The following is a 23,310-nucleotide window of genomic DNA, read 5'->3' on the forward strand; positions in this document are numbered from 1 at the left end:
AATTTTTGCTAAATGAAATGGGTATTCGTTTAACCACTTATTTTTTTATACTAGATGGCTTAATCACACTTGAGGATTTTTAACACAATTATAGTATAAGTTTGATGCAATTATTGTACAGATTTGAGTATACACGAATGGTTGATTTTTAAGAGAGAAAAAATCAATCTAAATATGTATAGACACCTAGAAGTGGGGATGTGTGCATTCAATCAAGGAGACAAGTGCTGAAATTTGTCACAAGCCTAACCCCACTCATGCCTTTGATTTTGCTTTTGTTTTCACGTTCTGCATGGCTTTATTTTTATTTTATATATACATATGCGTGTATTTTATATATACAAATGTGACAGCCACGCCATACTACACAAGAAAACATTAATAAATTGTAATTTTCCAATTAATGCAAAGTCCAAGTCAAATTAACACAGAGAGGCAATATATATAGTCCAACAATAAAAAAAGTTGGTAGCTTTCTGCACCCTTTTTTCACTTTTTTCACCTACTTTTTCCCTACTTTACTTTCATATTTTTCACAAACTTGAAAATATCATTTCAACGTACTACTCTAGAAGAGGAGCGGTTTCTTTTCTTTATTTTAATCTAAATATCTAAGTCAATTACTAAAATTAATTAATCAAGCTAAAATTATTTGCCTTTTAAAGGTTAATTAAGACTACATAATTGCATTTATTCTAAGGGGAATTATTCGTCAATCATAGGTTAAGACTACATATTTGCATTCATTGTAGATTCTAGCGATCTAGAAATTTAAAATAAATTTTGTATTTTTAATTACGATATGAAAGGGTTTTCATTTGAACACTCTCTGATCTCTATATATGTATAGTCGTATATGCCAAATATGTAAGAGGAAATTGAGAATTATTTTAAGCTCTTTAAACAAAGATCTACGATAGATGCATATCTTTCTGGATAAGTGCAATTCTTGAGATTGAATCCCATTAGTAGCGAAAAATATATATTTATTCGTTTAATTCTTGTTCATTGATTTACTTTTTGTACATGTTTGTTTTTATTTTTAAATTTTCACAAAAGAAAACGGCCATACATAAATTAATCCAATCAGTAATACTTTGTTCATAATTCTAAGCTGATTTATTCAAATGAATGATTCATCTATTTCCACATAGTGATAAGATAAGACATCATAAAAAGATACGGAGCAGATATAAAATATTGCAAAACGACGACAAATAGTCGACAAAAGATATGAAACTTTGACATTCACGTTCACTTAGGCTGCCTATATTTTCGCAATTATGAAGCAAAAGATTCACTCTTTGCACAAAAATAAAATAGACGAAATGGTGAAACATCATTTCTCCATGCTTTATTAACCCATTTTCCCATTTCAAAACCCTTGTTCCTTCGATCTTCTTAAATTGAAATTATTTCTTCAAATTTGGAGAGAGAAGCCCTTTTGGTTCATGGATATTGATCTCTGCTGGAAAACTGGGGGGTGCTGGATTTTCTCTCTCATCACATTTTCATGGCTACAAAATCATCATCATCTCATATTGCTCCTTTTCTAATCCTTTTATTTCTCTCTCTTCCATCTTTCTTCGAGGCTTCCTCGGATTCTAAGGAAATGGCTACTCTCTCTCATGATCCCATGATGAGGAGGCTGAGTGATGAGAGAGAAACTACAGCTACTGTTTCTTCTTCTTCTTCTTCTTCTTCTTCCAAGAATGAAAAGTTCAAGAAAAATCAAGATTTCTATGGTGCGGCTAAGCATGAGGTTCCGAGTGGTCCGAATCCGGAGTCGAACTGATGTATGTGTCGGAATCTGGTGAAGATGCTCAGATTAAGTTAATTTGAAGGTAATATATAATTTCATGAGTTGTTTGGATATATAGTGTAAGGAGACAATTATGTTATTCTTGTGTTTGAATGTATTTAGATGCGGGTTTTATTTGATTTTCATGTGTGTTTTTCTATGAAAGGCCTATTGGTTGAGGGGATATGGATCTTATACATTAATTAGGGTTTTAACATATGCAGTGTGTTAATAATGCCATTAATAAACTATGTATCTAATCTAATTACCTCGATCACCACGGGAAAATTCATCTTAAAATCGGCTGTCATATCATTGTGTATTTCTCCATAGAAATTTGTGAAAATTGCAAACCTCTAGTAATTTTTAATTGTGTTTTTGAAAATTGTGGAATGGACGAGAATTTGATTATATTTGGCTATTTATTTTATTTATTACCAAATGATGCTATATATGCCATATTTTCATTAATTTTCGTTTTTTGGGGTGTTGGAAGAATCAGAAATTCAGTGATGTGCAAAAAAGTGAGAAGTGTAGTACTACTTGTTAAAGTTATTTTGAGTGGATTTTTGCATTTGTCGCATAAAGAGGTGGGTTCCAACTGCTCTTATGATTCGATAATTATGACTATGGTGAAAATTTGAATAATTGATGCTTGTCTCTCTACGTCATGGAAAAATGACATATGCTAAATGCTATGTTTGGCTAGGCCGCTAGGGATATGTTAGTATATTTAAGTTTAAAATTCCAAAAATTTGAAATTCTTGAATTAATTTGATGTAATTGGCATCTAAAATTTTGCGTTTGGTTAAATTGTATCCTTAAATATCTGGCAATTGGTTTCAACTATGAAAATTAGCTATGTCAAATAATATGCCACAATGTTCATAGGAAAAAAATATATATCTGTGTAATTATTTTCTTGATTAATTATTTATTTTAACAATTGATTTCGAAATTTATTTACTACTACTACTACTGGAATTGGAACTCGTGTTGTTCATTGGGCTGGTTCAGGGCGGTAACCTTCAGAGAGAATAGGACATTTGCTTTTTGTTTCTCTTTTTCTATGAGCTTTTTCTAAATATCAGAAAATTATTATAATGCCTTATACACACACACATATACAATTCAATGAATATATTGCAACAGCTCTTTCTGGAGGGAGAATTGCAATGTGGATTGAACCCTAGTTAAACAACATTTGTTTTCATGAATATCATCCACGATATGTAAAAATATAACATTAACATAAAATATTTCATAGTGTTCATATGCAAGTCGAAACAGTTGAAACAAATACACAAATTCATAAGACAAAGCCTTGAATTTACCGATCTTAAACATATATGCCATTTTAAACACAATGCAACCAACCACTTGTTGCAAATGACTAAGTTTAGTGGCCTCCGCCACCTCCGAACCCTGCGCCACCACCAAAGCCACCGCCGCCTCCAAGACCACCACCTCCACCAAAACCTCCCCCACCTCCAAAACCTCCACCTCCACCAATACCACCACCAACCCCTAAGCCGCCGCCCCCTCCTAATCCGCCCCCTCCTCCGAGTCCACCACCAGCTCCACCTCCACCACCAAGTCCTCCACCTCCTCCAGCTCCACCTCCACCACCAAGTCCTCCACCTCCTCCGAGTCCTCCTCCACCACCAGCTCCTCCTCCTAGACCCCCACCATGCCCAATGCCACCTCCATGACCTAATCCTCCACCTGCGCCACCACCAAGTCCTCCACCCCCTCCTAAACCCCCTCCTCCACCCGCGCCACCACCAAGTCCTCCACCTCCTCCCAAACCCCCTCCTCCACCTGCACCACCTCCAAGTCCACCACCACCTCCTAGACCCCCACCATGCCCAATGCCACCCCCATGGCCTAATCCGCCGCCAGCCACACCTCCCAAACCCCCTCCTAGACCACCACCCGCACCGCCTCCTAGACCACCACCCCCACCAAGTCCACCACCATGACCAATCCCACCACCTAAACCCCCACCACCACCACCTCCAAGGCCACCACCTCCTCCAAGACCACCACCCCCACCAAGTCCACCACCAAGTCCGCCACCATGACCAATCCCACCACCTAAACCCCCACCACCACCACCTCCAAGGCCACCACCAAGGCCACCACCTCCTCCAAGACCACCGCCACCACCACCACCAACGCCACCGCCACCGCCAACGCCAACGCCAACTCCAATGCCAATTCCAACACCAACACCTAACCCCCCACCGATTCCATGCTTCAACCTTCCAATCCTCCTCCCCAAAAGAGGGCCCCTAGGCAAAAACTTCTCATCCTTCAAATCACCATAAACAACACCACTTTCCACCACCAAAACCACCACCACTAAACCAACAAACAAACTCGAAAACCCTCCTCTCATTATTTTCTGACAAACCCTAATTACCACATGCATGCAAGAGTGATGCATAATTCCACACTACTTATAGAAGTGGAAAATTAAAAAAAAATACAAATGGTGGAGATGCTGTGCACATGGTAGGTTCAGCGCTACAGCTCACATTGTATATATGAATTAAATGTGTGTAGTTTGAGAGTTATTACCCTCAACTGTCACCCTGCTGATTCTAACTTGACATTGGTCTCAAATTTATTTCTCCGAATCATGACTCTTGAATTTCCGTCCCGAATTCTAAGCAGTCACAATAGTATTCATTGTAGTAATAATTTTATTTTTATAATAATTTTCATTGAAATAGTGCTATTAATTAGTAATGGCGTGTGATACATAAAATTTTGATATGGAGAGTTTGATCCAAATTCTGTTTAAATTAAAAGTATCTTTATGCCATAGCTCTCAGAGGTGGACAAAGTACCACAACTCCGACCAACCAGATCGAAATTAAAATTTTAATTCGATTGTTTTTTTCAGATTTCGGTTCGGTTTGGCTTGTATACATTAAAATTCTCAAAATTTGAAATTTATTTTTGTATACGCATATTTTAAAATGAAGATAAGATTATAAAAATAGGTTTAGGATTTTCACGTTAATTTTTGAATTTTCGGATTTTTTGCTATTTTTATGCAATTTGGCTCTTTTGGTTCAACTTGATTTTCATGGTTCAAATTTAAAATATTCGATTCAAATTTTTGGACGATTCAGTCGAGTTACATTACAATATATCTTTGATCGTAAGGTGGATAGCAACATGATTGTGATTTTATTAAAACTTTATCCATTTAAGTAAATTATTTTCATATTAATTATTAAGTGAGCGCATTTGTATAGGATAATTTTGAAGACGTGGGCGTGAGCCAACTAATGATATTTTTCACGAAATTTTGCTACATACGTTAGGTTTTATAAATAAAAAAATAAAATTGGTTTTCAAATGCTCTATGGAAATGTATAGTTGACTACATATTTCAAATGCATTAAATGAAAAGCATTGCGCGTTGTGTATAATAAATTGAGTGATTTGATTTGAAATGGATAATATCCAAACTCGCTTCAATTATGGCAAAATGGAAAGTCCGTCGCATGCAAGAATAATGAAAGTTGGGATTAATCAAGAGCCACATAGAAAATTATTGAAAAATCATGAAAATTGGTTAAATTTTTGTGTGTCGCAGCTTAAAAATTAGCTAAAAGATTACTATTAAGTTTGGATTTGCTCTTAGTTATTCTATGATATTTTTTTTGAAATTACATTTAATATGATAGTAAAAAGATTATATACGAATTAAACAAACAATATATTACAAGCCAAAGGGAGAGTCAAAGATTAATCAAACTTTATCTACGAAAAGTCAAAGTTTGTTTAAGTAATGGGAGAGTCAAACTGCATTGTATTTGCATGCCAAATACTGTGGAATAGTACTTAAGTAGCTAGTAATTATAGTGAAATTTCAAAATATCAAAGTATAATTTGAATTAGCTTTGCGTATATTGAAAGCTACAATTATATAGGCTAGGTACACAAACATTAAATCTCAATAAAAGTCTTGTTGCCGTAGGCAATCGTTTTATTGGTACTAAATTTTGAAGGAATATATAATATACTCCTACAATCATAATTTAAAACATCAACGACAATCCTAGGAGAACATGATATGCTTTTACGAAATATTCTTTTCCACTTCCTTACTTTGGTCACGAAAATGCAATGTAAAAATAAAAAAAAGTAAGATAAAGTGTATGCACAAAAAGAAAGTACTAATAACATCCATTTAACGTAGTTAATTATGTACTTATGTGTATTATTAAATCTTTCATTTATTAATTTAGTTACCTTGTGAAACTAAGAGCATCCGCAGCGATGCTTGTCGGATGAGCAGCAGCCGTGCCGTCGGCGCTGCGAGTACCGTGCTCGCCGTTGTGCTCTTGCCAAAGGCACGAACGTGCTTTTCCCAACGAGCACCGTCGTGCAGAAGAGCACACTGACGTGGCGTCCTGCGATTGGCCAACAACAATGTCGTTGGAAATTTCTTTTTTTTTTAAATCAAAAATAATCCGAAAAAAAATCGGATTCCCAAAAATATACTCCCTCCGTGACTCCGTCCGCCATTAGAGCATCCACAGTGGTGGGGATGTCCCGGCGGACATCCCAAAAACACCTCCTGCCACGTCATAAGGACTTCCCACTGCACTGCCACGTCATAAGGACTTCCCACTGCACAGTGACGGACATCCCCAAGGACATCCCGACGGACTTCCCACAATAATAAAAATTTACAAATTCACCAAATTAAACAATTTACGGAATTAATCAATTTACGGAATTAAAATTTCACCACGATTACGAAATAAAAATTTCATTAAATAAAAAAAAGAAATGTACATTTCAACAAAAAAAAAACTAAAAAAAGTACACTTCAATAAATATAAATTCCATCAACGACGACCCCTCAGCTGCCATACTTCTTCAATTATATCGTTCTGGAGTCGAATATGGGCTTGTTTTTGGCGCATGTCGGCAAATGCACGGACTCGCTCGACCTCGTCATGGGGTATTCCCATACGTACATTGCCGGTGGCCACGTCGTGGCTTGGAACGCATCATCAGCATCATCATTGGCCCAATCCGTTAGTGCTGGACCTTCATTTTCGATAATAATGTTATTGACTCAACTTATTTTAACACAAGAAAATCTCGCAAGTGTACGGGGCTAGTGTAGCACAAAGCAAGCAAGAGTATCATATCCCACAGAGACAAAATGTATAAACTCAAGTACCACGGACCGATTTTAACTACTATCTAGACGATTCAAAGGTTTGGTTGATTCTTGGAAAAACAATTAAACATAAACAAGTTAAAAGCACACAACAAAGGATAGGTTTCAAATAAAAGAACGAGGTAGAGCTTTGGATCCGACTACAATACCCACAATGTAAACAACTCAACAACTTTGATTACCCGTTGAAGTCTGTAGGATTAGAAGGACAATCGCTATTCTAGGCTAAGCCCCCTCTCGAGTGCACTCAACCCGTTGATTAACTATTAATATTGAAGTCTCCTTCTATACTTCACAATTAACTCCTATACTCAAAAGATTCAAGTCCTCACTCTAGAATTCCTTCTCTCGAATGCAAATTATCTAGGTGTTGTTCATTCTTTTATCAATCCTAATTAGGTATCTCTCGATTACTCAAAACTAGGTCAATATATCCAATTGGTAGCTAGGAAATTGAATTGAAAGGCACAAGAATGAAACAAAATAATCACAAGAGCATATGTAATCAAAAGCTATTGAATCAATCACAAGTATTCATTGTAGTCTTCACCAAAACTCTACAAATGATTTAGCTATTCATATTCAACTCAAAAACATAAGAATAAACCATAGTCATTGAATAAAACATGAAAACCAATGAAAATACTCCCAAGGGTGGATTGAACGGAAATTCGTCTTCGTCTTCAATCTTGTTGAGGATTGGGACGCCTTTCCTCTCAATTCCACTCTCCAAACCTTCAAAAGCTGCTATGGGGCGTGTATGGTCTCCTGAGGTCAAAAACCTAGGTCTCCTTTTATACCCGGGGCAGAAATATTCAATCTCGCAGAACACATCGCCCGGCCGGGCGATTTTAAGTCGCCAAAATGCCCGATCGGGCAAACTTTCTGGAGTTCACAACCAAAACGCCCGGTCGGGCGTTTTCTCTGGAATCCTTCAAAAGCATTGTCTTCGTCTTCGAAATGGCTTCGCGTGAGTATCTTGCACGCCCCCATCGGAGTCCGGATGAGAGAGTTATGACTATTATACGAAGGTCGCGCATTGAAGCGCGCCCGGTCAGGCGATTCTTCCTTCAAACTCGTTTTCAAGTCATTTTCACCTGTTTTAGCTCCAAACACTCGACAAACTCGTCAAAACACTTATGTAGTGGATAATGGATGTAAACTCAAGTAGTATGCTACAAAAACACTGAAATGTTCACGTTAAACATCCAAAATACTTGCTAAACCACGAGTTTATCAGTTATGCATGATAATACATGCGTACATCATGTCGGCGATGCTGTCAGCATACCACAGCCGTGATGGACCCTTCACTGCCGCCCATCGAGCCTAGAGCACACCAAATGCCCGCCTCACATCCTTGTGCGCTGCCTCCTGACGACCCGCAAAATATACCTTCTTTTATTCTGTTGGGCATCTGATCGTCTTAACAAAGAAGGGCCACATAGGGTATATCCCATCAGCCAAATAATAGCTCGTGTTGTGTTGGTCGCCGCTGGCGACGAAATTGACGGCCGGACCGACGCCCATGCACTGGTCGTTGAAAAGGGGCGACGACTGGAGGACGTTGATGTCGTTGTTCGACCCAGCTACTCCAAAATAGGCATGCTAAATCCACAGCCGGTAGTCAGTTACCGCTTCAAGGATCATCGTGGGATTCTTGCCCTTGAAACCCGTAGTGTACACCCCTTTCCAGGAAGCGGGGCAGTTCTTCCACTCCCAATGCATACAATCTATGCTGCCTGGCATCCCCGGAAACCCGTGCTGAGTCCCGTGCATATCCAGCAGAGCCTGACAATCTTTGGGGGTAGGCTTCCGAAGATACCTATCCCGAATATCTCCCTAACGCCCTGACAAAAATACTTTAGGCAATCACGGGCAGTCGTCTTGCCGATGTGGAGGTACTCATCGAACATGTCAGTCGCGCCTCCGTATGCCAGCTGCCTGATTACGGCAGTGCTCTTCTGAATCGGAGTGTGGTCGGGTTTACCAGCCGCATCCTCCCGCACCCTGAAATACCCGTATCGACGCTCTAAAGTGCCCACGATACGCAGAAAGAGCGGACGATGCATCCTAAAACGTCGCCGGAACATGTTCTCCTCAAATCGTGGCTCCGGAGCGAAGTAATCCTCATACAACCGACGGTGTGTAGCGAGGTGGTCCCGGGGTACTATAGATCGACGATGGATGGGTCGACGTACCCCCGGCGCCAAGGCCGCCTGTATCTCCCTCTCCGCTGCCTCCCGCACACGTGCATGAATTCGCCTCATTATGTCATCATACCCCCCACCACTACCACCCGCACCGCTACCGCCCGCACCAAAGCCACTACCACTACCACTACCACTACCAGCCATTCTGGATATATAACAGAAACGTAGAGAGAGAGAGATACTCGTTAATACAAGTAGTGCGAATGAAATGAAGTTCAACGAGCCGTATTTATAGAATTTTCAAAAAAATATATATAAAATAATCTGGACGTCCGTGCGGACGTCCATGGGGTCAACGCAATGGCGGACGTCCGCAAGGACGTCACGACGGACGTCCCAGGAACGCCGCAGAACTCTGGTGTCTGCAACGGACGTCCGTATCGGCATCACCGCTGCGCAATGGCGGACATCCCGCGCGGAACTCCGGCATGCCGGCCGGACGTCCGTCGGGACGGGCGCCATTGTGTATGCTCTTAGGAGTCCATTTGAGTTCGGCACGGGTTTTAAGAAATATAAAGAAAAGTAGGTGAGAAAAGATAGTGGAATGTAGGCCCCATTTTTATATATTAGTTTTATAATAGAATATGAGTTGAATGAGTTAGTGGAAAGTGAGGTGTACCAACCATTTATAGTAAAAGTGAACCGGGACTCTTAATGGCGGATGAACTAAAATGGTAAACCGGGACTCCTAATGGCGGACGGAGGGAGTAACTGTTTTTCTACCGATATTTTTCAAAATTTTTTGATTTTTTAATTTACCCCAAAATCATCTATAAATACACACATTTATCATCCACTTTTTACATCAAATTATCTTTCACTCACACTTCTCTCATAGTGGATTTTTTTAATTTTTTTAATTTAATTATATAATTTTTAATTTTTAGGATTTTAATTATGTAAGTTTTAATTTTTAGGATTTTAATTACGAAAATTTTAAATTTTTAATAAATTGTAACAATATTTCAAATATTTTTAATGCATTTTAATATTATGAAAATATTTTTAGTAATTGAAGTATTTAAATTGAATATAAAATGGTGAAAAACCCTTGAATAGTGTAAAAGTAGGCTCTTGCGGAAAAGTACGAATGTGGGTGTTGTGCTCTTGCGGAAGAAAATGAAATTAAAAATGAATAAACATTGATCGAGGACCATATCCATGATATTTGGCAAAAGAGCATGGATGGATGTGGATGTGGTGGCTCTAAGTTTGAGCTTTTAACAAGTTTCCACTAACCAACACTATTAATTACCATAAAAAATATTGTTCCAATTAATAGAAGTGATTGAGTAAGAATAAAGTTAGTCCTTAATTTTGTACTGCAAGATAGTATTTGTCACAGTAGACTTTAATGACTTCATAATTAATTACCTTTGAATTTTTGTGGACTTTATCGAATTGTTTGGTTGTTGGCATTCATGAACATTAATTGCAATTTCCTAAGGTTCCATTATATAGGGGATTGTCACATGCATACCTAGAGATGACATGGCAATGCTCCATATATTGTGCAACTTTTTTACAAACAGGACTTTTTAGTTTCATTCATTTCGATTTATAGAGAGATAATAAACAACTAAATCCTAAAATTTGATAATATTATAAAAAAAACCTTGTTTTATTGAAACGACATTGTTTGAGCACCACCAAATTAAAAGACATTATTTTATAAATTGATGAGTTAATAGAGAAAATTTGTAATTCCATGATTTAATATTCGGTTAATTAATTGAGAACATGTTTAATTCAAACATTATAAGACTAGACAAAATTTGAGCAAATTTTGTGGTCTATAATCCCTTTTATCAATTATACTTAACCCGTTTTAGCTTTTATCACATATAATATGTAACTAGAAATTTTACTTGATGAACTCATTCGAATGGCATTTTCACGTGTATTAATCTAATAATAACTCCATAGGCAGAAATATAATTATTGAAGACAATTTCAATGTATATCCATATAAGTTAAGTCAAATAATACGAACCTTTTTTTAAAATAAATCGATCTTATTCCATTCCAATTCTTTCTTGACACCTTCCAAGAAAAATAAGATATCGAATTCGATGGATTCCAAATTGACGGGTTAGTGCAAGCTTATTTTTGCAATTATGCACTCTTCAGTGTGTGGCCATGTGGGGGTGTTAAGATAATATTAACTCTAAAGCAGGTGGAATAGGAATATATTAAAAACATTAATATCAGTTACAAATTTATTTCAAACAATTTTTTCTAGTAAAGGAGAGAATTGATATAATCATCTTGAGAAGTTGAATAGTAAAACCCCCAAAGCCAATCCTAGTATTCCAAGTGAAAGAAGAAAATGAAGAAACTTAGTTGACTCCTCCGGCTTGACGCCGGAATCTTTGGCCACCACCGGTGGCGAATCCACAACTTCAACTTTTGTGGTGGAGTCCACCTCGCCAACGTAGAATTCATCCAACATTAGTCTTGCAGCGCTGCCATGGCCTACATCTTCGAATTCTTGACTTGCATCGTTACCTAGAAAAATAACAATATTTTTTTTAATCTCATTTTGCTTATTTTACTATAAGTAAATCAGGGTTAATTTTTATATTGTCGCACGACTCGTACCTGCCTGTCCCAGTATGACTTCGTCACCGCCGGGATGCTCGTCTAAGTAGCTTGTAACATTATAGACCTGTATTTCATTTTCAACATTGGAAACAATGTATATATACAAGCAAACTTATAAATATATTTTTCTTTTGTATAAGTAGAGATGTCAAAACAAGTCTGTTCTAACTTGGCATAAGCTCATTCAGCCCAAGGGCATCATAATTCATAAATACTGAATCGATAAAAATTAAGATATCATGTTGCTTTAAATTTCACTAAAATAAATGTATATTAAGATTTTCATCTAACAAAATTTAGTGGACCAAACAAATTGACCCATGCTGCCATAATCATAGATATATCTTCTTTTAGAATATTATAGTACACAATAATTGTACATTTAGTATTTTTTTTTTCAAAAGTGCAAAAACTATTACCAAACTTTTTAACTATATAACACAGAAAATGAGGTCCACCTCTAGTTACTACTTAAACAAAGTCTAGACAAAAACACAAGGTTTTACTGTTACTCCTGTTGACTTTTGCACACTGAGGCAGAGTCTTATTTCATCTCCACCTTGATTTTATTGTGTAAATATTTAAAATGTTTTGGAATATTGGGCTCATTATAAAAAATGGAAGAGTTTGCTCGTTAGTAAATTCCCCATCGAATTTGCCCACAAAGCTTTTGAGAGTTTATTGATGGAAGCATCAGTTGACAAACTTACTTTTTTTTTGGTAACAAATTAATTTTATTCACCGAACCAAAATAAGCTTTCATGTAATTAAAAAATAGACACAATTAATTTCAGAAGAAGAAGAGAAAAGAAGAAAAAAAATATATAAATACCTTTCCATTGATTATAACCCAGCAATCATCAGAAGTTTTGTGTGCAGAGACATCTGAATATGTGAATACTTTGCTCTCTACACCCATTTTCTTTCTTGAACTTTAAAGCTAAAACTAAAATAGAGTTTAAGCAATTATTGGTTGTATGTCTTTATATATAGGCATAGTACTAGTGATATTAATTAAGTATTCCGATGCTACAAATATAAGAATCTTATAATAACATGCATAGTTAGGTTATTGACAGGGTTGATACCATATTTTATCATTAACTTAGGTGGAGTTTTCAAGCTTGTCAATTTGTTGTTTGTTTCAATAATTACATTGTTTATAGAAAGAGCCTCTTGAATCAAACTGTCGCTTAGCAATCGAAGCAGGGGGATCACTATTAGAACGTTTTCCAAATATTGGTCTAAACTTTTATTTTTGATCAAATTAATTAATATGCAATTAATATTATGCCTTGTGATAAGTTGGACAATTTTTATAGGTCATCACATGATACAAACATAATTCGAACTCAAAACTTTTGACCTCAGACATTACCACTCTATCATAAGGCCAACTCACACAAACTATTTTTTCCTTTTGATTATGAAGCGTATCATCCATCATTTCACAATTAAACTAAAATGTAGTATATATAAATTTTTATGGAAGCAACTAGGAGCTGAAAAAACTTTATGAAAGCTGTACATTTGGGTTTTGCTCATAAAATTAAAATAAACTTTAAATTCATGTATTTCTTCGCAACTTTCAAAGTTAACGTGTGCAAAATCAAAATACACTCCAAATTCAGGTATTTAAGTGTAGAATAACAATTTCCATATAAGTATTATATTTCTAATTCAAGTATTTAAGTGTAGAATAACAATTTCCATATAAGTATTATATTTCTTTCGTTTCTTAATAATAGAAACTCTTTCCTTTTTGATCCGTTCTTTAAAAACAGAAAATTTTCATAGTAGAAAACTTTTATTCTCTAACCTATTTTTTCTTTCTATCTTTACCAATTTTGCAACTCGTGTTATTTCAAAAGTTTTTATTTTCAAGAAAGAGTATAATTACAACGATGTCATCTGATAAAGTAATAATGATGTAAATTTCATATACTATTTAATAAAATGATGTGTAATGATAAAGTTGTTAAGTTCGAGTAATTATTGACATATTTAAAAGTTCGTTTTGATGGTGTGATTTTTATTAAACGAAGTTGAAATTGGGCCTTGCCGAATACAAGCGGCCCAAATATCTTACCTTTACCTTCACTACTATAAGGGCCCAAATCAGGTAAATCAAGAATGCAACACGAAATTAATTTCAGTTTGATTGTGTTTCGTCTTTGAATCAATCAATCGCATCTCAAGGAAAACCCTCAACCCCAAATCCCAGTCGATCGAAAGCCCTAATTCTGCGCAATGGCTACGACGGTGAGCTGCGCCGGTGGGCTACTGGCTATGCTGAACGAGACCCACCCCGCTCTCAAGATACACGCGCTCACCCATCTCAATACCTTTGTCAACTACTTCTGGCCGGAGATCTCCACCTCTGTTCCGATCATGTATTCTCCTTTTTTCTTTCTTATTCTCATTTGATTGCATCAATTGGGCCTTCTCTCTCTTGGTTTGTTCTTGTTGTTTTCACATTGTCGAGAATTTCGATTGTGTTTGTCGAGTTGATTTGAAAATTGGGATGTTTGTTGTGATCCTTTTTAGTAAAGTTATGTTCTTTACAGCCTGGTGATCGGCATGTTTGATTTTCTGATGGGATATACTTGAATTTCTGATGTATTATAATCCTCGAATTATAGAAATAGCATCAATTAGAGGGAATTCAGTGAGCTGAGCTACAGCTTTTTGATTGGTTCAGTTTTGGACATTAGGTCTGATAGACTTCCAAAGTTAATAGATGGTATTGGTAACCTAACCAACAGCATAGGTAGCAACCCAAACTTGAGTTAGCTTCATGAAACTAAATAAGCAACTGCCTCCATATAATGACTAGACATATACCAGCATGTCCTATCTGTACCTTGGTATTTACTGATGAGTATTTACCATTTTGGGATCGTTAGTCACTTATTAATACCTGATATTTTAGCAAGATTTGGTTGGGTTTGAGTTTGTCTTGGAATTCTGTTTTGACCAAGTCAGTATATGTATATTCTTGACTTGTAATTAGTGAGTTTATAATATGATCTAATATGACTGCAGCGAAAGTTTATATGAAGATGAAGAATTCGAACAAAGGCATCTGGCTGCCTTGCTTGTTTCCAAGGTATAATATTTCATCTTTTGGTTTTAATATGGTTACACTTATAGCCGTTTTCCTCTGTGTTAGGTTTTAGAAATTACACTTTTTAGGTGAAGTGTTGCTTGAAGCATGATAAATTGTTTCCTCTTTTAATTTCTTTTGTCTTCTTTCACAATGTACATATGTTTCTCCCACCAGGTTTTCTATTATCTTGGTGAACTTAATGACTCACTATCATATGCTCTGGGAGCTGATCACCAGTTTGATGTGTCAGAGGATTCTGACTATGTTCATACTCTTCTTGGTAAGAAGTTAATTTTCAATGTTTCCCTTTGATATTATGTGATATTCACTATTTCACTTAAACTCTTGCTTTTTGTTATCTTCTTGTTTCCCTCAGCGAAAGCAATTGATGAATATGCTAGTCTGAAGACTAAAGCAGCTGAGGCAAATTATGAATCAGCAGTAATTGACCCTAGACTGGAGGCAATTGTGGAGAGAATGCTTGATAAGTATGTCAATTGACATCTTCATGTTATTAACAATAGCTATGTTGTTTCAATTCATAACTTTGTATTGCCATTTCTTACCTTTTTTACAGATGTATTGCGGATGGAAAATACCAACAAGCTATAGGAGTTGCTATTGAATGCAGACGATTGGATAAGCTTGAGGAAGCGGTTATAAAGAGTGACAATGTTCATTCTACTATCAATTACTGCATTGATGTCTCTCATAACTTTATATATAGAAGAGAGTATCGCCTCGAGGTGAATTTTTTTGAGCCCATTGGATAGTTACGATTGTAGCCAAAATTCTCGTGATATGTTAATGGCTGAAGTTTAGCAGTTATGGAAGCTATATGTGTAATAAATTTATAAAAATGACATTCGTGTTCTTAACTTAAACAGGTGTTCCGACTTTTGGTCAAGATATACCAACAATTGCCTTCACCTGACTACTTGAGCATGTGCCAGCGCCTAATGTTTTTGGATGAGCCCGAAGGTGTAGCAAGCATATTGGAGAAACTCCTAAGATCTGAAAATGCAGATGATGCACTGTTGGCATATCAAATAGCATTTGATCTAGTGGAGAATGAACACCAAGCCTTCCTTTTGAAGGTACGAGATCAGCTCCCTAATGCCAAGAAGTTGCAGCCTTCAGAGTCAAAGCAGTCCGAGTCTGCGCAGCCAGATGTTGTGCCAGTAGCTGATGCTGCGACAGACGCTGATGCTGCAACTGGCAGTAATGCTGTTGTATCAGAGGAGGTTCAGATGACAGATGTGACTCAAGTAGATGATAGTGCAACATGTTCCGATCCACGTGAAGCTGCTTATGATGAGAGATTAATGAAAATGAGAGGAATTTTGTCTGGAGAGACTTGCATTCAGTTGACTCTGCAGTTTTTACATGGCCATAACAAGTAGGTGTTTCTATAATTTGTTCTTAGTCTTGGATTTTTTCTGACATGGTAAAAATGAAGTGGTCTAATAAATATTTGATTTGTTCTCTCTTTTCAGATCAGATCTTCTCATTCTTAAGACGATAAAGCAATCTGTTGAAATGAGAAATAGTGTTTGCCACAGTGCAACTATATATGCCAATGCTCTTATGCATGCTGGAACAACTGTAGACACGTTTCTTCGCGAGAATCTGGTATGTACCCATTGGCTTAGTCTGAGTTATATAAATATTTCCCTCATAAGTCATAAATCATAATCATATATCTATGTACTATTTATTCTCCTAATACTCCATACTAATTGTGCGTCAGGACTGGCTGAGTAGGGCAACAAATTGGGCTAAGTTTAGTGCTACTGCAGGACTTGGGGTTATCCACAGAGGTCATTTGCAGCAAGGAAGATCGCTAATGGCACCTTACTTACCACAAGGTGGGGCTGGTAGTGGTGGTAGCCCTTATTCCGAAGGTGGTGCTTTGTATGCTCTTGGTTTAATCCATGCAAATCACGGGGAGGGCATTAAACAGTTTCTCAGAGAGAGTTTGCGTAGTACTAATGTTGAGGTTTGTACTTTGATCTTTTCAAGTGATATTATACTCTTGTTTTTATATGATTTCATTAATCACCAGTAGCTAGTATCTAAATGCTGGAATGTGACAAATGGTGCAGGTTATTCAGCATGGTGCCTGCCTCGGTCTTGGTCTGGCGGCTTTGGGCACGGCAGATGATGAAATTTTTGATGAGATAAAAAATGTTTTATACACAGACAGTGCTGTTGCTGGTGAGGCTGCTGGTATAAGTATGGGTTTATTGATGGTTGGAACTGCTAGCGAGAAAGCTGGAGAAATGCTTGCTTATGCTCATGAGACGCAGCATGAGAAGATTATTAGGTAATTATTGATTTTCCATTCAAGGCTAGTAAATATATTACTGCATGTCATGTTTTGTTCCCTACTTTTATTTTCATTCTGCTTTTTGGCAGGGGTTTGGCATTGGGTATTGCACTTACTGTTTACGGGAGAGAGGAAGAAGCCGATACTCTGATTGAGCAAATGACTAGAGATCAAGACCCTATCTTGCGTTATGGTGGAATGTATGCTCTGGCATTAGCATACAGGGGAACAGCGAACAATAAGGCCATACGTCAACTGCTGCACTTTGCCGTATCAGACGTGAGTGATGATGTCAGAAGGACTGCTGTACTTGCCCTTGGATTTGTTCTATATTCTGATCCGGAACAGGTTGGTACCTTCTTTGGTGTTCCTTCTGCTAATCTGTTGTTTATTAACTTTGCTTGAAAATCAAGGGAGAAAATTGTGTTTATGGGATGCTAAACTTGTCTATCTTGCTTCCTCTTAGATCTAAGTGCTAAGCAAGGGTTCTTCCCTATCATGACTAATTTTTTATTTACACTTACTCAAAATGCAGACTCCTCGAATTGTTTCGCTACTATCAGAGTCATACAACCCACATGTTCGTTATGGTGCTGCACTAGCTGTTGGAATTTCTTGTGCAGGTACTGGCCTTAGCGAGGCCATATCATTGCTAGAGCCTTTGACATCAGATGTCGTTGACTTTGTCCGCCAAGGTGCTTTAATTGCAATGGCAATGGTGATGGTGCAAACCAGTGAAGCCAGTGATTCCCGTGTTGGTCAGTTCAGGTATTATTCTGACTATACTGGTATACGTAACTTATCTTCACGCCTTAACCATATCCATTAGTATTCTTTCAGCTTACATTGTCTTTTGGTCATAGGCGACAATTGGAGAAAATAATCCTTGATAAACATGAAGACACAATGAGCAAGATGGGTGCAATTTTAGCGTCTGGAATTCTAGATGCTGGTGGAAGGAATGTGACCATCAAGTTGCTTTCAAAGTCGAAGCATGATAAAATCACGGCAGTTGTTGGCCTGGCTGTATTCAGTCAGTTTTGGTACTGGTACCCACTTATATATTTCATTAGTCTGGCGTTTTCACCAACTGCATTGATTGGTTTGAACAATGACTTGAAAGTGCCGAAGTTTGAGTTCCTATCACACGCAAAGCCGTCATTGTTTGAGTACCCGAAGCCTACGACTGTACCTACCACTACTTCAGCTGCTAAGCTACCTACGGCAGTTTTATCAACATCAGCTAGAGCCAAGGCCAGGGCTAGTAAGAAAGATGCGGAGAAAGCAAATGCTGAGAAGGCCAATCCAAGTTCTGGAAAGGGTAAAGCAAGTGAGAAAGATGGCGACTCTATGCAGGTAATCTGCTTTCTTTCCTTACCTTTTCTTTGGTATATGGATGATGCATGTGGTGATATCATCTGCACCTATTTTTTGTATGTATATGTATATATATATATTATATGTATATATATATGGTTGCTATGAGAGTTTGTAACGGGGTGAATCACCCGAAATTCTTCTCTACCCCATATGGATCTCGCTCAACTGCTTGATAAGGGGAACATGTGAAGTTGCTGACTTTGCGCTTTTCTGTGTCTTATGTTGCCAGATTGATAGTGCCGCAGAAAAGAAGGCTGAACCTGAACCATCATTTGAAATGTTGACCAACCCGGCTAGAGTGATTCCTGCCCAAGAAAAATTCATCAAGTTTCTTACAGACAGTAGATATGTGCCGGTGAAGTCAGCACCCTCGGGCTTTGTTCTGCTAAAAGACCTTCGTCCAAGTGAACCTGAGGCATTAGCTTTGACCGATTCACTCTCATCCTCAGCACCAAATGGTACTGGTGCACCAGCCACTGGTCAGCAGGGCTCTGCCTCGTCAATGGCAGTGGATGACGAGCCTGCACCGCCACAAGCATTTGAATATACATCATAGGTTGGAATGCTCCGTTTCTTTTCTCCAAGATTCTGCAGATAAACCCCAACAGATGGCCTGAACATCAGTTAACCGAATGTCAATGTTGGTTTTATCTGGTGCTCGTCCTTCCACCCCGCTCAATCATGTTCATTTCCTACGCAATATATAAACGCGGGGAAATAGAGAACTGTAGAAAACTGCATTAGCCACGGGGCCGAAGGCGAACACATAATTTCTCTATAGATGTATGGGTTGCAGGAGAGACTCGGGCATTTTAATTTGCTCAATGGATTAACTTGGCTGTAATTTTATTTTCACTTCTACATGAACTGGATCTTAGGATATCTTTCCTCGATTGCGCTATTTTTATCTCTAGCACGCTCTCATGTTTTTGCCATTTCCATTATATTGAGACACGGTTTAATCTTTGCATGTTTCTAGACTGATGCAGCCCTTTATCATACAATTGCTCATGACCTGTTTCTTGATTTTCATTTATATTAAATAAATGAAATAGCCACTAACAATTCAGAAAAAATCCAAAGTTAGGGGACATCTTTACTTGGAGCACAAGATTGGGATGGATGTTGAATGGAAATGTTAATGAATCTGCATAACAAAAATAGTACTACTAATTGATCTGCACACAGCCATGCTTTCTCATACCTCTCTGCGAAAGACTTATCTGTACAATTGTTACTCATGGGGCCAGCTGATCAAGTTTATTTGACACCCTGCACATCTCAACATGTTTTCCCTGTCTCTTGATTTGCAGCGGGGAAGTGAAACCGACCAACATAGATCCATGCAGTTCTGGAGAAGGATATGGCATGTCCAACAATACAAGCTAGTCCTGATCAGATCACACTGCTCAAGTGCTGAGGAAATTTGTAGGGACAGTGTGAAATGTGCTCCAGAGGTGACATTATGTGATATGATGGATGTTGAGAATGAGAAACAGCCTAGCAAGAAAAGGAAATTCCCTAATGAAATCCAACTGCTACAGAGCGGCTTGAAGGTTATGCTAGAATGCCTTTCCTACTGGCAACAGAATCAACCCGACTCAAGTTTTTGAACCATTTCAGCTGTCATGAAGATGTAGCAAAACTTGGTTACATTCTACTTTCTTTATCATGAACTAGTTTGTATATCCATCTAAGCACAGTACTGAAAAATTCACATCATCAAATTTGAAAATTACAAAACAACAGTAGCAAATAAATTGCTAGTGGCAACCACAGAAGCTACCGCACTGAATATGCTTCATAGCTTATTTTCCATTTTAGCGACAATGATTTTATTAGTATTCTAGGCCACGGATAAATACATAAATTAATACTCATAATCATGTTGTTTAAGAATGACATTGATATGACTCAAGAATACAAAATGGTTGAACTATTTGCTCCCCATCATCACTTCTCATGTGTTCTTTGACCTTTCTTTGGCATATACTCCTTCAATGCTTTCTCTAAAGGTACAAATTACACCATTCATGACTTTTCATCTTATTGTGATACTTTTATATGGTTTCATTTTGCATAGGCTACAAGTGTGACATACATTGCAGAGTGTAATTTGCCTGACAGTGACAATTCTTATATCCTCACTTTCATTGTGAAGTTAGCACCAACCCTTGACTAGTACTTATCTGCAACTACCTCAATAGTGCTCCCATTTTCAAAAAGTATATTACACTATCAATTAAAGTATTTGACACTATTATCATATTAAATACCTAAAGCATGCCAGTGCCAACCTGATAACTCTTGATTAGAGCGAATCATACTCGATCAAGAAAACAAATCACAAGTAGCTGCATCACATCAAGATCCATTATTCTTAGTGAAGTTATGTGGAAGCACTATTGATATTATTGTGTGAGATGATTTGGTTAGTTTGTTAATGATTATGAGTATTTATGTGTATAAAAACTTGGTTTTGGGTCTTTGTAAGCTTCCCTTCTCTAATCAAAGCATCTTGCAAATTGCATATCAATAAAGTGGATGGTTCAACTCTTTTAATTTGTGGCATGTAAAATAAAAATGAAAAGTACTCCATCCATCAGTGGCGTATCTAGAATTTTTGATTCGGGGGTGCGAGACTTATATTGATTTGAAGCTTTAAAATTCGATTAATCATTTTTCTTTTGTTTTGTTAGTGGAGAATATCTTATTTAGATATTTTTCTTAATTATAAATATTTTATATTAAATAAATATAATAATTATATAGTAGTAATAAAATATCCTGAAAGTAAATCTTTTGAACATAAATTATTGGAACAAAGTTGCAATTACTACAAGAAAAAGAATTAATAACCAAATAATTGATAAAATATTTGCAAATCTTATTAGTAAAAATATAATAATGAATAGTATAAATTATTCAAGGAAATATCTATTATTTTTCAAATAGAAAAGAAACAATATAATAAATATAAATTAATATACAAAAACTTGAAAGTAGCCACTGCGATTTGAACTTGGGTGAGTAAGAAGAACAAGAGGTACTTTACCACTAGACCAATAGAGCTTTCCTTACAAAGGCTCGACAATATATAGTAAAGATCTCAAATTTTGGGGATACAGTTGTACCCCTTGTTCATATACTGGATACGCCACTGCCATCCATTTTTTAGTATTGGTTTCGTCATGAGTTATAAAAAAATTGTCTGAGTATATTATGATTGGAGAGTACTAGTGTTTGTAGAATATATATGGACCTCATATTTTAGTTGCTCGTGTGCAAAATCAAAATTTGACGAAAGTTTAAGAATTTAGAGACAATTACTCCTAAATAAAAAGTTTGCAACTATTTTATCTTCATAATTTAAAATTCATTTTGGACGGAGGTGGGATTTTAGCTATATGATATGGACACATACCATGTTTCACCCTGTGTTTAATTTATACTATATGATGTCACATCGATGTCAATAATGATATTATCTTCTAAAAACAGTTACTTGTGTCTGACTACACTTTTAGCCCAATAGTAGAAATCTCAACCACGCCAAAATGACAAAATCTCTCACCACTCGCAATATAATCTTCATAATATTGCAACATTATCACCACAATCATATTTCACACTTTACACAAATAATTTCATCTCAAAATCACCCAAATATATCAATCTACTTATATAAAGTACAACCTCCCAATGCAGTCGACAAAGTCCAAATAATGAAAGCGCAAAACGCGGTGGCTCTCTTCCTCATAAGCTGCGCGGTGTACATCACGCTCCTGACGTGGAAGCAGCATCTCTCCTTCGCGGGCCGGGTGTACGACGTCCGCATCATCAACGGCTTCACCAACAACTCGTCGCTGGCGCTGGTGGTGTGGTGCTCGGCCGCGGACGGGCGAGACATAGGCGGGAGGGCCCTCCAAGAGCGCGACGACTACAGCTGGAGCGTCAGAGTGGCCCCACTGTGGAGCTCGGCTCGATTCGTGTGCACCCTTAAGTGGGACGCGAGGAGGCGGAAGTTCGAGGCGTTCCGGGCCAGCCGGGACGTGTTTAGGTGCGGACGCCGCGGCGGGCAATGCCTTTGGCTGGTGAGAGAGGATGGGTTTTACTTCAGCAATGATGGGGTCGGATGGATCAAAGATTTTGCATGGATGTAAGCAAATATAAGCTGTTTTTGTTGAGATGTGTAAATTAAAATCTAAATGAATTAATAAGAAGTTTGGGCTTCTTTTTTGTTTATGTATAATGGTTATTATGAGCTTGTTAGTAAAAAAAATAACTATGTTGTGTTTGTTTTGTAGTAGTTAGTGAAGGATGATGGATTTTGCTTTTTTAAGAATGTTCAATCTATGCAAGAAATGCGGTTTCTAATTTTACGTGTTTTTTTTAAAATTAATGTCTTCCATTCGTTAGTTTCTCCTATTCTGATAACAACTAGGGTCGTGAATTATGATGCCTTTAATCATTCGAAAACGGCAGCCACTACTTTTTTCATCATATTACTATTATTTATAGTTACATTTTAATATAATATTAATATCAATGTGATCATATCTTGCCATTCTACGCGAGTAAAGAGTAATGTATTTCCCGCTAGAAGGGCAAAAAAATATACTAGTACTATATATATAGTTTATCAACAAATTAAAATGA

General features: G+C 37.2%; 4 protein-coding genes across 4 annotated transcripts; 2 read left to right on the forward strand and 2 right to left on the reverse strand.

Moving 5' to 3' along the window:
* Positions 1-1,751: 1,751 nt before the first annotated feature.
* Positions 1,752-4,202, reverse strand: LOC121802821 (glycine-rich cell wall structural protein-like). The gene is made up of 2 exons (XM_042202523.1): positions 3,467-4,202; positions 1,752-1,810 (listed from the first exon to the last, which is right to left on the reverse strand). Exons 1-2 carry the CDS (start codon positions 4,200-4,202, stop codon positions 1,752-1,754), a joined length of 795 nt encoding a protein of 264 aa, XP_042058457.1.
* A 7,188-nt stretch (positions 4,203-11,390) lies between these two features.
* Positions 11,391-12,796, reverse strand: LOC121803167 (cytochrome b5-like). Its single transcript, XM_042202868.1, has 3 exons — positions 12,666-12,796; positions 11,831-11,897; positions 11,391-11,737 (listed from the first exon to the last, which is right to left on the reverse strand). The coding sequence occupies exons 1-3, from the start codon at positions 12,750-12,752 to the stop codon at positions 11,493-11,495; spliced, it is 399 nt and encodes a 132-aa protein (XP_042058802.1). The 5' UTR covers positions 12,753-12,796; the 3' UTR covers positions 11,391-11,492.
* Positions 12,797-13,984: 1,188 nt separating this feature from the next.
* LOC121804751 (26S proteasome non-ATPase regulatory subunit 1 homolog A-like) lies at positions 13,985-19,564 on the forward strand. The gene is made up of 13 exons (XM_042204400.1): positions 13,985-14,226; positions 14,879-14,942; positions 15,117-15,222; positions 15,319-15,430; positions 15,520-15,688; positions 15,830-16,341; positions 16,439-16,574; positions 16,693-16,941; positions 17,048-17,268; positions 17,361-17,619; positions 17,807-18,039; positions 18,135-18,627; positions 18,881-19,564. Exons 1-13 carry the CDS (start codon positions 14,084-14,086, stop codon positions 19,205-19,207), a joined length of 3,024 nt encoding a protein of 1,007 aa, XP_042060334.1. The 5' UTR covers positions 13,985-14,083; the 3' UTR covers positions 19,208-19,564.
* A 2,635-nt stretch (positions 19,565-22,199) lies between these two features.
* LOC121803207 lies at positions 22,200-22,948 on the forward strand. The gene has a single exon (XM_042202904.1). The coding sequence runs from the start codon at positions 22,209-22,211 to the stop codon at positions 22,812-22,814; it is 606 nt and encodes a 201-aa protein (XP_042058838.1). The 5' UTR covers positions 22,200-22,208; the 3' UTR covers positions 22,815-22,948.
* Positions 22,949-23,310: the final 362 nt, after the last annotated feature.

This window comes from Salvia splendens, chromosome 5 (genome assembly GCF_004379255.2).
Source record: "Salvia splendens isolate huo1 chromosome 5, SspV2, whole genome shotgun sequence".
Classification (NCBI taxonomy): Eukaryota; Viridiplantae; Streptophyta; class Magnoliopsida; order Lamiales; family Lamiaceae; genus Salvia; species Salvia splendens.

What these genes read in the sequence shown, in the direction of transcription:
- LOC121804751 (XM_042204400.1), top strand. Translation starts at nt 14,084, where the DNA reads ATGGCTACGACGGTGAGCTGCGCCGGTGGGCTACTGGCTATGCTGAAC. An exon ending in GTGGAGAGAATGCTTGATAA is followed by an intron (nt 15,431 to 15,519) that starts GTATGTCAATTG and finishes CCTTTTTTACAG; the next exon opens with ATGTATTGCGGATGGAAAAT. An exon ending in TGCGTAGTACTAATGTTGAG is followed by an intron (nt 16,942 to 17,047) that starts GTTTGTACTTTG and finishes CAAATGGTGCAG; the next exon opens with GTTATTCAGCATGGTGCCTG.
- LOC121803207 (XM_042202904.1), top strand. Translation starts at nt 22,209, where the DNA reads ATGACAAAATCTCTCACCACTCGCAATATAATCTTCATAATATTGCAA.
- LOC121803167 (XM_042202868.1), bottom strand. Translation starts at nt 12,752, where the DNA reads ATGGGTGTAGAGAGCAAAGTATTCACATATTCAGATGTCTCTGCACAC. An exon ending in GGGTTATAATCAATGGAAAG is followed by an intron (nt 11,898 to 12,665) that starts GTATTTATATAT and finishes AATGAAATACAG; the next exon opens with GTCTATAATGTTACAAGCTA. An exon ending in AGTCATACTGGGACAGGCAG is followed by an intron (nt 11,738 to 11,830) that starts GTACGAGTCGTG and finishes TTATTTTTCTAG; the next exon opens with GTAACGATGCAAGTCAAGAA.
- LOC121802821 (XM_042202523.1), bottom strand. Translation starts at nt 4,202, where the DNA reads ATGAGAGGAGGGTTTTCGAGTTTGTTTGTTGGTTTAGTGGTGGTGGTT. An exon ending in GGGTCTAGGAGGAGGAGCTG is followed by an intron (nt 1,811 to 3,466) that starts GTGGTGGAGGAG and finishes CATCTTCACCAG; the next exon opens with ATTCCGACACATACATCAGT.